We start from the raw sequence: 13,322 nt of genomic DNA, 5'->3' as shown, positions 1-13,322 counted from the left end.
ATGAATGCATAGGTTCAAACGGAGGAGCTTGAAGAGCCCCCAGAACCAAATTCAAACTCCAAGTAGGAGAAATTGACTTAATGACAGGTTTTATACGAACCAAAGCTTGTACAAAACAATGAATATCAGGAAGATTAGCAATCTTTCTATGAAAAAAGAACAGAAAGAGCAGAGATTTGTCCTTTCAAGGAACTTGCAGACAAACCTTTATCCAAACCATCCTGAAGAAACTGTAAAATTCTCGGAATTCTAAAAGAATGCCAGGAAAAGTGATGAGAAAGACACCAAGAAATGTAAGTCTTCCAGGCTCTATAATATATCTTCCTAGATACAGATTTACAAGCCTGTAACATAGTACTAATCACAGAGTCAGAGAAACCTCTTTGACTAAGAATCAAGCGTTCAATCTCCATACCTTTAAATTTAAGGATTTGAGATCCTGATGGAAAAAAGGACCTTGCGACAGAAGGTCTGGTCTTAACGGAAGAGTCCACGGTTGGCAAGAGGCCATCCGAACAAGATCCGCATACCAAAACCTGTGAGACCATGCTGGAGCCACCAGCAGAACAAACGATTATTCCTTCAGAATCTTGGAGATTACTCTTGGAAGAAGAACTAGAGGCGGAAAGATATAGGCAGGATGATACTTCCAAGGAAGTGACAATGCATCCACTGCTTCCGCTTGAGGATCCCTGGATCTGGACAGATACCTGGGAAGTTTCTTGTTAGATGGGAAGCCATCAGATCTATTTCTGGAAGTCCCCACATTTGAACAATCTGAAGAAAAACCTCTGGGTGAAGAGACCATTCGCCCGGATGTAACGTTTGGCGACTGAGATAATCCGCTTCCCAATTGTCTATACCTGGGATATGAACCACAGAAACTAGACAGGAGCTGGATTCCGCCCAAACCAGTATTCGAGATACTTCTTTCATAGCCAGAGGACTGTGAGTCCCTCCTTGATGATTGATGTATGCCACAGTTGTGACATTGTCTGTCTGAAAACAAATGAACAATTCTCTCTTTAGAAGAGGCCATGACTGAAGAGCTCTGAAAATTGCACGGAGTTCCAAAATATTGATTGGTAATCTCACCTCCTGAGATTCCCAAACCCCTTGTGCTGTCAGAGACCCCCAAACAGCTCCCCAACCTGTCAGACTTGCATCTGTTGAAATCACAGTCCAGGTCGGAAGAACAAAAGAAGCCCCCTGAACTAAACGATGGTGATCTGTCCACCACGTCAGAGAGTGTCGTACAATCAGTTTTAAAGATATTAATTGATATATCTTTGTGTAATCCCTGCACCACTGGTTCAGCATACAGAGCTGAAGAGGTTGCATGTGAAAACGAGCAAAGGGGATCGCGTCCGATGCAGCAGTCATAAGACCTAGAATTTCCATGCATAAGGCTACCGAAGGGAATGATTGTGATTGAAGGTTTCGACAAGCTGAGATCAATTTTAGACGTCTCTTGTCTGTCAGAGACAGAGTCATGGACACTGAATCTATCTGGAAACCTAAAAAGGTTACCCTTGTTTGAGGAATCAATGAACTTTTCGGGAAATTGATCCTCCAACCATGATCTTGAAGAAACAACACAAATCGATTCGTATGAGATTCTGCTAAATGTGAAGACTGAGTAAGTACCAAAATATCGTCCAAATAAGGAAATACCACAATACCCTGTTCTCTGATTACAGACAGAAGGGCACCGAGAACCTTTGTAAAAATTCTTGGAGCTGTTGCTAGGCCAAACTGCAGAGCCACAAACTGGTAATGCTTGTCTAGGAAAGAGAATCTAAGAAACTGATAGTGATCTGGATGAATCGGAATATGCAGATATGCATCCTGTAAATCTATTGTGGACATATAATGCCCTTGCTGAACAAAAGGCAGGATAGTCCTTATAGTTACCATTTTGAATGTTGGTATCCTTACTTAACGATTCAATATTTTTAGATCCAGAATTGGTCTGAAGGAATTCTCCTTCTTTGGTACAATGAAGAGATTTGAATAAAACCCCAGCCCCTGTTCCAGAACTGGAACTGGCATAATTACTCCAGCCAACTCCAGATCTAAAACACATTTCAGAAATGCTTGAGCCTTCACTGGATTTACTGGGACACAGGAAAGAAAAAATCTCTTTGCAGGAGGCCTTATTTTGAAGCCAATTCTGTACCCTTCTAAAACAATGTTTTGAATCCAAAGATTGTGAATTGAATTGATCCAAATTTCTTTGAAAAATCGTAATCTGCCCCCTACCAGCTGGGCTGGAATGAGGGCCGCACCTTCATGTGGACTTGGGAGCTGGCTTTGGTTTTCTAAAAGGCTTGGATTTATTCCAGACTGGAGATGGTTTCCAAACTGATACCGCTCCTGTGGGTGAAGGATCAGGCTTTTGTTCCTTATTGTGACGAAAGGAACGAAAACGATTATTAGACCTAAATTTACCTTTAGATTTTTTATCCTGTGGTAAAAAAGTTCCTTTCCCTCCAGTAACAGTTGAGATAATAGAATCCAACTGAGAACCAAATAATTTATTACCCTGGAAAGAAAGGGAAAGCAAAGTTGACTTGGAAGACATATCAGCATTCCAAGTTTTAAGCCATAAAGCTCTTCTAGCTAAAATAGCTAGAGACATATACCTGACATCAACTCTAATGATATCAAAGATGGCATCACAAATAAAGTTATTAGCATGTTGAAGAAGATTAATAATGCTATGAGAATTATGATCTGTTACTTGTTGCGCTAAAGCTTCTAACCAAAAAGTTGAAGCTGCAGCAACATCCGCTAAAGATATAGCAGGTCTAAGAAGATTACCTGAACATAAGTAAGCTTTTCTTAGAAAGGATTCAATCTTCCTATCTAAAGGATCCTTAAAGGAAGTACTATCTGCCATAGGAATAGTAGTACGTTTAGCAAGAGTAGAGACAGCCCCATCAACCTTAGGGATTTTGTCCCAAAATTCTAATCTGTCAGATGGCACAAGATATAATTGCTTAAAACGTTTAGAAGGAGTAAATGAATTACCCAAATTATTCCATTCCCTGGAGATTACTTCAGAAATAGCATCAGGGACAGGAAAAACTTCTGGAATAACTACAGGAGATTTAAAAACCTTATTTAAACGTTTAGATTTAGTACCAAGAGGACCAGAATCCTCTATTTCTAATGCAATTAAAACCTATTTAAGTAAAGAACGAATAAATTCCATTTTGAATAAATATGAAGATTTATCAGCATCAACCTCTGAGACAGAATCCTCTGAACCAGAGGAACCATTATCAGAATCAGAATGATGATGTTCATTTAAAAATTCATCTGAAAAATGAGAAGTTTTAAAAGACCTTTTACGTTTACTAGAAGGGGGAATAACAGACATAGCCTTCTTAATGGATTTAGAAACAAAATCTCTTATGTTAACAGGAACACTCTGAGTATTAGATGTTGACGGAACCGCAACAGGTAATGTAACATTACTAAAGGAAATATTATCTGCATTAACAAGTTTGTCATGACATTCATTACAAACAACAGCTGGAGGAACAGATACCACAAGTTTACAACAGATACACTTAACTTTGGTAGATCCAGCACCAGGCAGCGTTTTTCCAGAAGTATCTTCTGACTCAGTGTCAATCTGGGACATCTTGCAATATGTAATAGAAAAAACAACATATAAAGCAAAATTGATCAAATTCCTTAAATGACAGTTTCAGGAATGGGAAAAAATGCCAGTGAACAAGCTTCTAGCAACCAGAAGCAATAAATAATGAGACTTAAATAATGTGGAGACAATAGTGACGCCACATCCGGAACGCCGACACTTTTGGCGCAAAAAAACGTCAAAAATGACGCAACTTCCGGCGACACGTATGACGCCAGAAACAGAAAAAAAAATTTTGCGCCAAAAAAGTCCGCGCCAAGAATGACGCAATAAAATGAAGCATTTTCAGCCCCCGCGAGCCTAACAGCCCACAGGAAAAAAAGTCAAATTTTAAGGTAAGAAAAAAATTGATTGATTCAAATGCATTATCCCAAATATGAAACTGACTGTCTGAAATAAGGAACGTTGAACATCCTGAGTCAAGGCAAATAAATGTTTGAATACATATATTTAGAACTTTATATAAAAGTGCCCAACCATAGCTTAGAGTGTCACAAAAAATAAGACTTACTTACCCCAGGACACTCATCTACATGTAGTAGAAAGCCAAACCAGTACTGAAACGAGAATCAGTAGAGGTAATGGTATATATAAGAGTATATCGTCGATCTGAAACGGGAGGTAAGAGATGAATCTCTACGACCGATAACAGAGAACCTATGAAATAGACCCCGTAGAAGGAGATCATTGAATTCAAATAGGCAATACTCTCCTCACATCCCTCTGACATTCACTGCACGCTGAGAGGAAAACCGGGCTCCAACCTGCTGCGGAGCGCATATCAACGTAGAATCTAGCACAAACTTACTTCACCACCTCCATAGGAGGCAAAGTTTGTAAAACTGATTTGTGGGTGTGGTGAGGGGTGTATTTATAGGCATTTTGAGGTTTGGGAAACTTTGCCCCTCCTGGTAGGAATGTATATCCCATACGTCACTAGCTCATGGACTCTTGCTAATTACATGAAAGAAACAACCTGTAAAAGTCACAAAAAAAACAAATTAAAATGGACAGTCTACAATATAATTTTTATTGTTTTAAAACATAGATAATCCCTTTATTACCCATTCCGCAGTTTTGCATAACCAACACAGTTATATTAATATACTTTTTACCTCTGTGATTACCTTGTATCTAAGCATCTTCTGACAGCCCCCTGATAACATGACTATCTTATCTTTTGACTTGCATTTAATACCGTGTTGTCCTAAATCTTAAATAACTCCTCGGACGTAAACACATTGTTATCTATATGGCCCACATGAACTAGCAGTCTCCTGTTGTGAAAATCAAATAAAAAAAAAAGCATGTGATTAAGACGCTGTCTATAGTCGCTTAGAAACAGGCAGAAATTTAGACGTTTAAATGTTATAAAGTATATTAATATAACAATGTTGGTTGTGCAAAGCTGGGGAATGGGTAGTAAAGGCATTATCTATCTTTTTGAACAATAACAATTTTAGTGTAGAGTACTGTCCCTTTAAGATTTTAATGGAGGAGAAAATGGTTTAATCACGGGCTTAACCCTGACTAAGGCCTGGAAAAACCTCTGAATATCTGGAAATTTAGTAATTTTCTGATGAAACAGGACAGAGAAGAGATCTCAATGTCAGAATAAGAAAAACCTCTCTGCCCTAAAACTAAGCGTTCATTCTCCAAGCCATCAATTTTAAAGATTTGAGCTCCTGATGAAAAATGTACCTTGAGAGAGAAGGTTATGATGCAGAGGAAGGGGCCACAGTTGACAACTGAACATCTGCACCATATCCGAAAACCAAGTCCTGTGAGGCCAACATGGAACAATCAAGATTATAGACATCCTGGCTATTACCCTTGGTAACAGAAAATGCATTTGAGCCAACTGAGTGTAATCCCTACACCACTGACTATTCGTACAAAGTTTAAGAGGACTCATATAAAACAGAGCAAAGGGGATAGCATCTGAAGCTGATATCACTAGACCTACAACTTCAATACAAAGAGTTACAGAAGGAGAAGGAACTGACTGACAATTTGCATAAGCTGAAAGTAACCACATCCTTCTTTGATTTGTCAAAGAGAGAATGAATTGATGATTACACCCAGAAAATTAATCCTTGACTGAGGGGATAGAGAACTCTTTGGAACGTTTACTCTCCAACCATGCTCTTAAAGAAATAACAAAAATCTGTTGGTATGAGATATTGTTAAATGTAGAAATGTAGCCTTTACCAAGATATCATCCAGTTAAGGAACCACCGAAACACCCTAAGCGCTCATCACCAATAAAAGACAGCAGAACCTTTGTAAAGATTCTGGGAGCTAAAGCCAGACCAAATGGAAGAGCAACAAACTGAAAATGCTTGTCTATTAATGCAAATCTTAGAAATTAATGATGGTCACTGTGAATAGGAGTATGAAGATAAGCATCCTTCAGATCTATAGTGGACATGAATTGTCCTTTTTGAACAAGAGGGCACATAGTTCTAATGGTCTCCATCTTGAAAGAAGGAACCCTAAGAAACTTCATTCCTGGGAATAAGAAAGAGGTTGGAATAGAAACCCTGACCCTGTTCCGATTCTGGACCTGGAACTATTACACTCATAGATTGCAGATCTGAAATAAACTAGAAAAAGGCTCTTGCCTTTAAAATAATATTTAAAACATGAGACAGAGGAAACCTTCCCCTAGGAGGCCTTGATCTGAAATGTATTCTGTATTCTTGGGAAATAATGTTCAGAACCCATGAATCTTAAACAGAATAAAACCAATCCTCCTGAAAAATGCATAATCTGCTCCCAAACAGAATATCTGGATTGGGGGCCACATCTTAATGCAGACTGGGTAGGGGAAACTGGTTTCTTAGACTGTTTAAACCTGTTCCAATTAGGGTTTTCGATTCCAGGAAGATCCCTGCTTGTGAGATGAAGAGGAGGATTTCTGGTTCTTAGATTGACGAAGGAACGTAAACAGTTAAAAGCCTTAGATTTATCCTTAGAAATCCTATCCTGAGGGAGAAAAGCTCATTTCCCCTGAGTCACTGTAGAAATAATGTCATCTAGCCCAGACCCAAACAACACCTTCCCTTTAAAGGGAAGAGACAGAAGCTTAGACTTAAAAACCATGTCAGCAGACCATGATTTCAAATCACAAGGCTCTTCTAGTCAAAACACCTAGAGCTATATTCTTAGCATTGTTAAATACATTATCTGTCTTCCAGAGTGTTAACTGATTAGTCAACTCCTCACCAGCAGGCTGCAGCAACACAGACAGTTCAATTCAACTGTTTAACAGATTTATCCTCATGAACTTTAGAATCCTGAAACCCTAAAGTATTCTTTAAAAAAAATAACAACAAAGCAGTTGAAGCTTAAACAAAAAGAGAAGAAGATTCAGTTTCTTGATCAGAGACTCAATCATCCGAAAACACTTCACCCTCAGAGAATACATCAGAGGAACCAAGACTTGGATGGAACCCTCATCTTAGTAGATCTAACCTCACTTAAACTAGATAAGCTAGTAGAAGGAATATCAGACAGCAACCACCTTAATACGCTTACTTGGAGGGGGCATAGCCGCCAACATCTCAGAAATAGAAGAATGTACAAAATCTTTAAATCCTGGAGCAAAATCTGAATTAACTCCTCTGTATAGAAAAAACAGAGAGAGAACTGATACCCTTAGAAGCAAAAGGAGCATTAGACTGATTAGAATACATAAGATTATCCATACATGATTTGCAAAGCTGAGCAAGGGTATAATATATACTAGCATAAACTACACTTTATATTAGTGGAAAGGTGTTTAGAGGATCTAGCTTCTGAGACACTAGTATGAATAAAAGCAGGGACGAGATCAGTATGCTACATAATAAAAAAAATATACAGGTAAAAATGAGTAAATCAAAAAAAGAAAACCTTATCCGCATGAAAAAATAAGGTAAGGGAGCTCACACTAGAATGCTGAAAGCTCAGACACTCTACGAGCAGAAGAAATCACCACCAAAAATAAAACCTTCCAAGATAACAACTTGATATCTAAGGAATGCATAGGTTCCAACGGTACCCCTTGAAGAACACGCTTGTGTAACAGGATAGATATTGCTGAAATTTGACCCTTTAAAGAACTTGTAGATTCTCCAATCCTTCCTGGAGAAAAGATAAAGTCCTAGGAATCCTAACTCTACTCCATGAGTAGGCCTTGGATTCACACCAGAAAGATATTTACGCCAAATCGTATGGTAAACCCTACTAGATACCGGTCTACGAATCTGAATCATGATCTCTATGACCGAATCAGAAACCCCCGCTTGGATAAAATTAAGCGATCAAGCTCCAAGCAGTCAGCTGCAGAGAAATTAGATTTGGGTGAAGGAAGTGCCCCTGAAGCAGGTGTTTCCACGACGGGAGTCACCAAGGTAGTAGAGATGTCATCTCCACCGGAACTGCATACCAAATCCTGCGAGGTCAGAGGAATCAGGTATGCTAGATTGAAAGTCCAAGGGGCCTCCAGAGCATCTATCAGTTTGCCTGGGGGTCCCTGGATCTCAACCCATAGCCCGAGAGCTTGGCGTTCGGCCGGATGAAAGGTCTGTCTGCTCAGAAAATCCGCCTCCCAGTAGTTCCAACTCTGGGATGTGGAACATCGACAGACAACAAGAATGAGTCTCCGCTCACAGAATTAATCTGGCAACCTCCGTCATCGCCAAGGAACTTCCTTATATCTCCCTGATGATTGATGCAGGTCACTGACGTTAAGTTGTCCGACTCAAACCTGTAGATTACAGTCAAAACGGACTCTGACTGTGTCCATAATCCTTGAACCTTTAGGGAGACTCAGACTGTTCCCCAATAGGAGGCTGGCATCAGTCATCACAACCCCCCAAGAAGGTCTAGGAAAGCATGTTCCCTGGGAGAAGTGAACCAGAGATAACCATTGAAGAGAGGCCCTTGTCTCCTGCTCCAGTAGAAGCCTAGGGGGCAAGTCCGAATAACTTACGCTCCATTGTCTCAGCATGCTGGTCCTTAAATCAGTCTGAGAACCTCTCTCAAACACACCTGGAGCACCTCCCTTCTTCACAGAAATAGTACTCTTGCGGAGCCAAAGACAAGACTAGTTTCCAATAAGGTAGGAGTGGATTTAAGGGCTCTTGGAGTTTTGGGATCTTTGTCTCCAAGTGGTCAGGGGTATAATTCCCAGGAGTAATTGATTGTGGACTCTCAACATCTTTATGAAAGAAGGCATGCCTAGGTAGGCTCAGGAGTAGCAATACATTACTGGGAGATAACTGTGGAATCACATAAATGCCTACTTTCATTGGTTCATCAGATGTATTCAGCTAGCTATCAGTAGTGCATAGCTGCTCCTTCAACAAATGATACCACAAGAAAGTAGCAAATTTGAAAATAGAAGTAAATTGGTAAATTGTTTCAAATCACATGCTCTATATAAATACAAAAAATGTTGGGTTTCATGTCCCTTTAAAGGGACATTCTAGTAAAAATAAAACTATTTTGTTAGAGCATTGTATTTTTAATCAGAGTCCCTCTGACTATGTACTGTACCTCTTTGCAGGGATAAAATAAATAGTCAAAGTTTTTGCTCCCGTGCTGCTACAGGTGATGATAGAGTTGGTGAACCAGTCAGGAGCAGGCATACATGCATATGGTCGAGTCACAGGCCGTATCATCATCTGGAGCAGAAAAGGGATACTCCAGGTGCACTACTGACTAGGTGTTTAATACTCTTAAAGGAGCTAAGCAAACGGCAAAATAATGTAATGTGTTTAAAAAAACAAACAAAAAAAAAGTGCTAGACTATATTTTATCACATGATTTAATGGAAGTCATGCTTATGAAATTTAAGACTCACTTGTCTCTGTACTCTAGGAGAGGCTGTATGAAGCAAGTGGAAAAGATCTTGGAGTAAAGTCAATTGCTGAGCCAAATACTGCCGACCAACATTTGAGCCACTCAGAGCTAGTACCATGGAAAGGAGCTCAAAACAGTAAGCATCAGAAGAAGCATCCTCGTCATTTGGCTGCGAGTTTGCATTCTCCTTGCTGGAGATGGCATGCTCCCATTCTTCTCGTACACGTGTAGCCTCCATCCGAATGGCTTGAACAATATGGGCACAGACCTAGAAAAGCAAATATCACTACTAAATGCACAACAAACAAAATATTTTCAAAGTGCAATAAAAATCTCTTCAGTAAACATTACTAATTAAAAAAAAATGTGGTGGAGCTGGCTACATCCATCTGTTTATTGCAGATAATGAACAAACCCAAAGCATTGTCACACAGTACATACCTGTTTCTGCAGGTTTGTTAGCTTGCTCCTGCTGAATATAATGCCAACCATGTGCTCCTTCAGGTCAGCATCTGACGGTGCCTTTATTAAAATAAAAATGTATTTATTAAAATATTTGTTAAAATGTATATCTATTGCCTGTGATTTTCAATCATAGCTCTAAAATGATCAATTTAGTAATCATTTAACACAAGTCATTGTATACGGTTGTCCATCTAAAATTATTCCATTTTTGGATTTAGTGAGAACTCAGACTATGACTTTAAAAAACTGTTTTCAAGCATGTGGTCTTATTTTTTTACAATAATGTACTAAAAAATGTTGATTTTGTCAGCCATTTCTCCACATTTAATTGAAAGCAAGAGACTACTGTGACATCACAAGTCCTTTAGCAAAATAGGACCTAGCATTTATTTTTAAAAGTATTTTGACACATGCTGGAAGTGTAATAAAAAAAATAAAATAAAAAAAATTGTACTCTCAAGATATTTTTTTACAATTTTTCTTTCCAAAAATGAAGATTGAACCCCCCCCCCCAAAAAAGGAGCTGTATTTACAATGAAAGATTTTTATTCTAAAACAAATTGCACTTCCAAAAACAAAAAAAGAAATGCATTTGTAAATTTAGGTTTGTATTTGTATGTCCCAATTTATGTACAATGATAAAAAAATTAAAAACACACTTGCCTTTTTGACAGCAACCTTATTTCATTTACAGGGTAATAAATGTTTGAAGTATTAGATGTACAAGGCTAGCAACAGAGATAATATAACCTTGTCAGACAGTGGACTGTGCAAACACTCTCAAAGTCTTAGTAATTAAACTTTACTTGATCAGTAATAAGAAATGAAGAATCAGACGAATTCTGGGAACATACAAGCATATCCCACTCTTGAAGGTAATATGAAACCTAACCACTTTGTTCTTATTATATAGCATTCAGAAGGGAGAATATAAAATATGAGATTTGCTCAGATCATCAAGTGAGCACTCATTCATGAATATAAAAGGGTCATAAAACCCAACATTTCTCTTTAATGATTTAGATAGCAGCATACAATTTTCAACTTTCCAATTTACTTCTTTTATCACAATTTTCTTTTTATCTTTGTTAAAAAGCAGGGATGAAAGCTCATGAGTGTGCACGTGTCTGTCTGCAGCACTATATGGCAGCAGTTTTGCAGCAATGTTATACATTAGCAGGAGCAATAGATGGCAACACTATGTCCTGTCATGTAGTGCTGCATGCATGTGCACGCTACCTACCTAAGTATCTCTTCAACAAAGAATAACATGAGAACAAAGCAAATTTGATAATAGAAGTAAATTGGAATTTTTTAAAAAAAACATAATTTATGCTTACCTGATAAATTTATTTCTCTTGTAGTGTATCCAGTCCACGGATCATCCATTACTTATGGGATATTAACTCCTCCCCAACAGGAAGTGCAAGAGGATTCACCCAGCAGAGCTGCTATATAGCTCCTCCCCTAACTGCCATTACCAGTCATTCGACCGAAAACATGCAGAGAAAGGAAAACCATAGGGTACAGTGGTGACTGTAGTTTAATGGAAAAATTACCTGCCTTAAAGTGACAGGGCGGGCCGTGGACTGGATACACTACAAGAGAAATAAATTTATCAGGTAAGCATAAATTATGTTTTCTCTTGTTAAATGTATCCAGTCCACGGATCATCCATTACTTATGGGATACCAATACCAAAGCTAAAGTACACGGATGACGGGAGGGACAGGCAGGCTCTTTATACGGAAGGAACCACTGCCTGAAGAACCTTTCTCCCAAAAACAGCCTCCGAAGAAGCAAAAGTGTCAAATTTGTAAAATTTGGAAAAAGTATGAAGAGAAGACCAAGTTGCAGCCTTGCAAATCTGTTCAACAGAAGCCTCATTCTTAAAGGCCCAAGTGGAAGCCACAGCTCTAGTAGAATGTACTGTAATTCTTTCAGGAGGCTGCTGTCCAGCAGTCTCATAGGCTAACCGTATTATGCTACGAAGCCAAAAGGAGAGAGAGGTAGCCGAAGCTTTTTGACCTCTCCTCTGACCAGAATAAACGACAAACAGGGAAGACGTTTGTCGAAAATCCTTAGTTGCCTGTAGATAAAATTTCAGGGCACGGACTACATCTAGATTGTGTAGCAGACGTTCCTTTTTCGAAGAAGGATTAGGACACAAAGATGTAACCACAATCTCTTGATTGATATTCCTGTTAGTGACCACCTTAGGTAGGAACCCAGGTTTAGTACGCAGAACTACCTTGTCTGAATGAAAAATCAGATAAGGAGAATCACAATGTAAGGCAGATAACTCAGAGACTCTTCGAGCCAAGGAAATCGCCATTAAAAACAGAACTTTCCAAGATAACAACTTGATATCAATGGAATGAAGGGGTTCAAACGGAACCCCCTGTAAAACATTAAGAACTAAGTTCAAACTCCATGGTGGAGCAACAGTTTTAAACACAGGCTTGATCCTAGCTAAAGCCTGACAAAAAGCTTGAACGTCCGGAACTTCTGACAGACGTTTGTGTAAAGAATGGACAGAGCTGAAATCTGTCCCTTTAAGGAACTAGCGGATAAACCCTTTTCTAAACCTTCTTGTAGAAAAGACAATATCCTCGGAATCCTAACCTTACTCCATGAGTAACTCTTGGATTCGCACCAATATAAGTATTTGTGCCATATCTTATGGTAAATCTTTCTGGTAACAGGCTTCCTAGCCTGTATTAAGGTATCAATAACTGACTCAGAAAAACCACGTTTTGATAAAATCAAGCGTTCAATTTCCAAGCAGTCAGCTTCAGAGAAATTAGATTTTGATGTTTGAAGGGACCCTGGATCAGAAGGTCCTGTTTCAGAGGTAGCGACCAAGGTGGACAGGATGACATGTCCACTAGATCTGCATACCAAGTCCTGCGTGGCCATGCAGGCGCTATTAGAATCACTGATGCTCTCTCCTGTTTGATTCTGGCAATCAATCGAGGAAGCATCGGGAAGGGTGGAAACACATAAGCCATCCCGAAGGTCCAAGGTGCTGTCAAAGCATCTATCAGAACCGCTCCCGGATCCCTGGATCTGGACCCGTAACGAGGAAGCTTGGCGTTCTGTCGAGACGCCATGAGATCTATCTCTGGTTTGCCCCAACGTCGAAGTATTTGGGCAAAGACCTCCGGATGAAGTTCCCACTCCCCCGGATGAAAAGTCTGACGACTTAAGAAATCCGCCTCCCAGTTCTCCACTCCCGGGATGTGGATTGCTGACAGGTGGCAAGAGTGAGACTCTGCCCAGCGAATTATCTTTGATACTTCCATCATTGCTAGGGAGCTTCTTGTCCCTCCCTGAT

General features: G+C 39.3%; 1 protein-coding gene across 1 annotated transcript in view; it reads right to left on the bottom strand.

Moving 5' to 3' along the window:
• Nucleotides 1-13,322, bottom strand: part of MYCBP2 (MYC binding protein 2) — a gene marked incomplete in the record, with an annotated part of 1,460,675 nt that overhangs the window by 66,243 nt on the left and 1,381,110 nt on the right. Inside the window, 2 exon segments of the mRNA XM_053707907.1 lie at nt 9,522-9,788; nt 9,962-10,042. Of these exon segments, the coding sequence (XP_053563882.1) occupies nt 9,522-9,788; nt 9,962-10,042 (348 nt within the window).

Source organism: Bombina bombina, chromosome 3 (assembly GCF_027579735.1).
Source record: "Bombina bombina isolate aBomBom1 chromosome 3, aBomBom1.pri, whole genome shotgun sequence".
NCBI classification, from domain to species: domain Eukaryota; kingdom Metazoa; phylum Chordata; class Amphibia; order Anura; family Bombinatoridae; genus Bombina; species Bombina bombina.
Note: the sequence above shows the minus strand (reverse complement) of the source record. Positions and strands in the feature narration are given on the sequence as shown.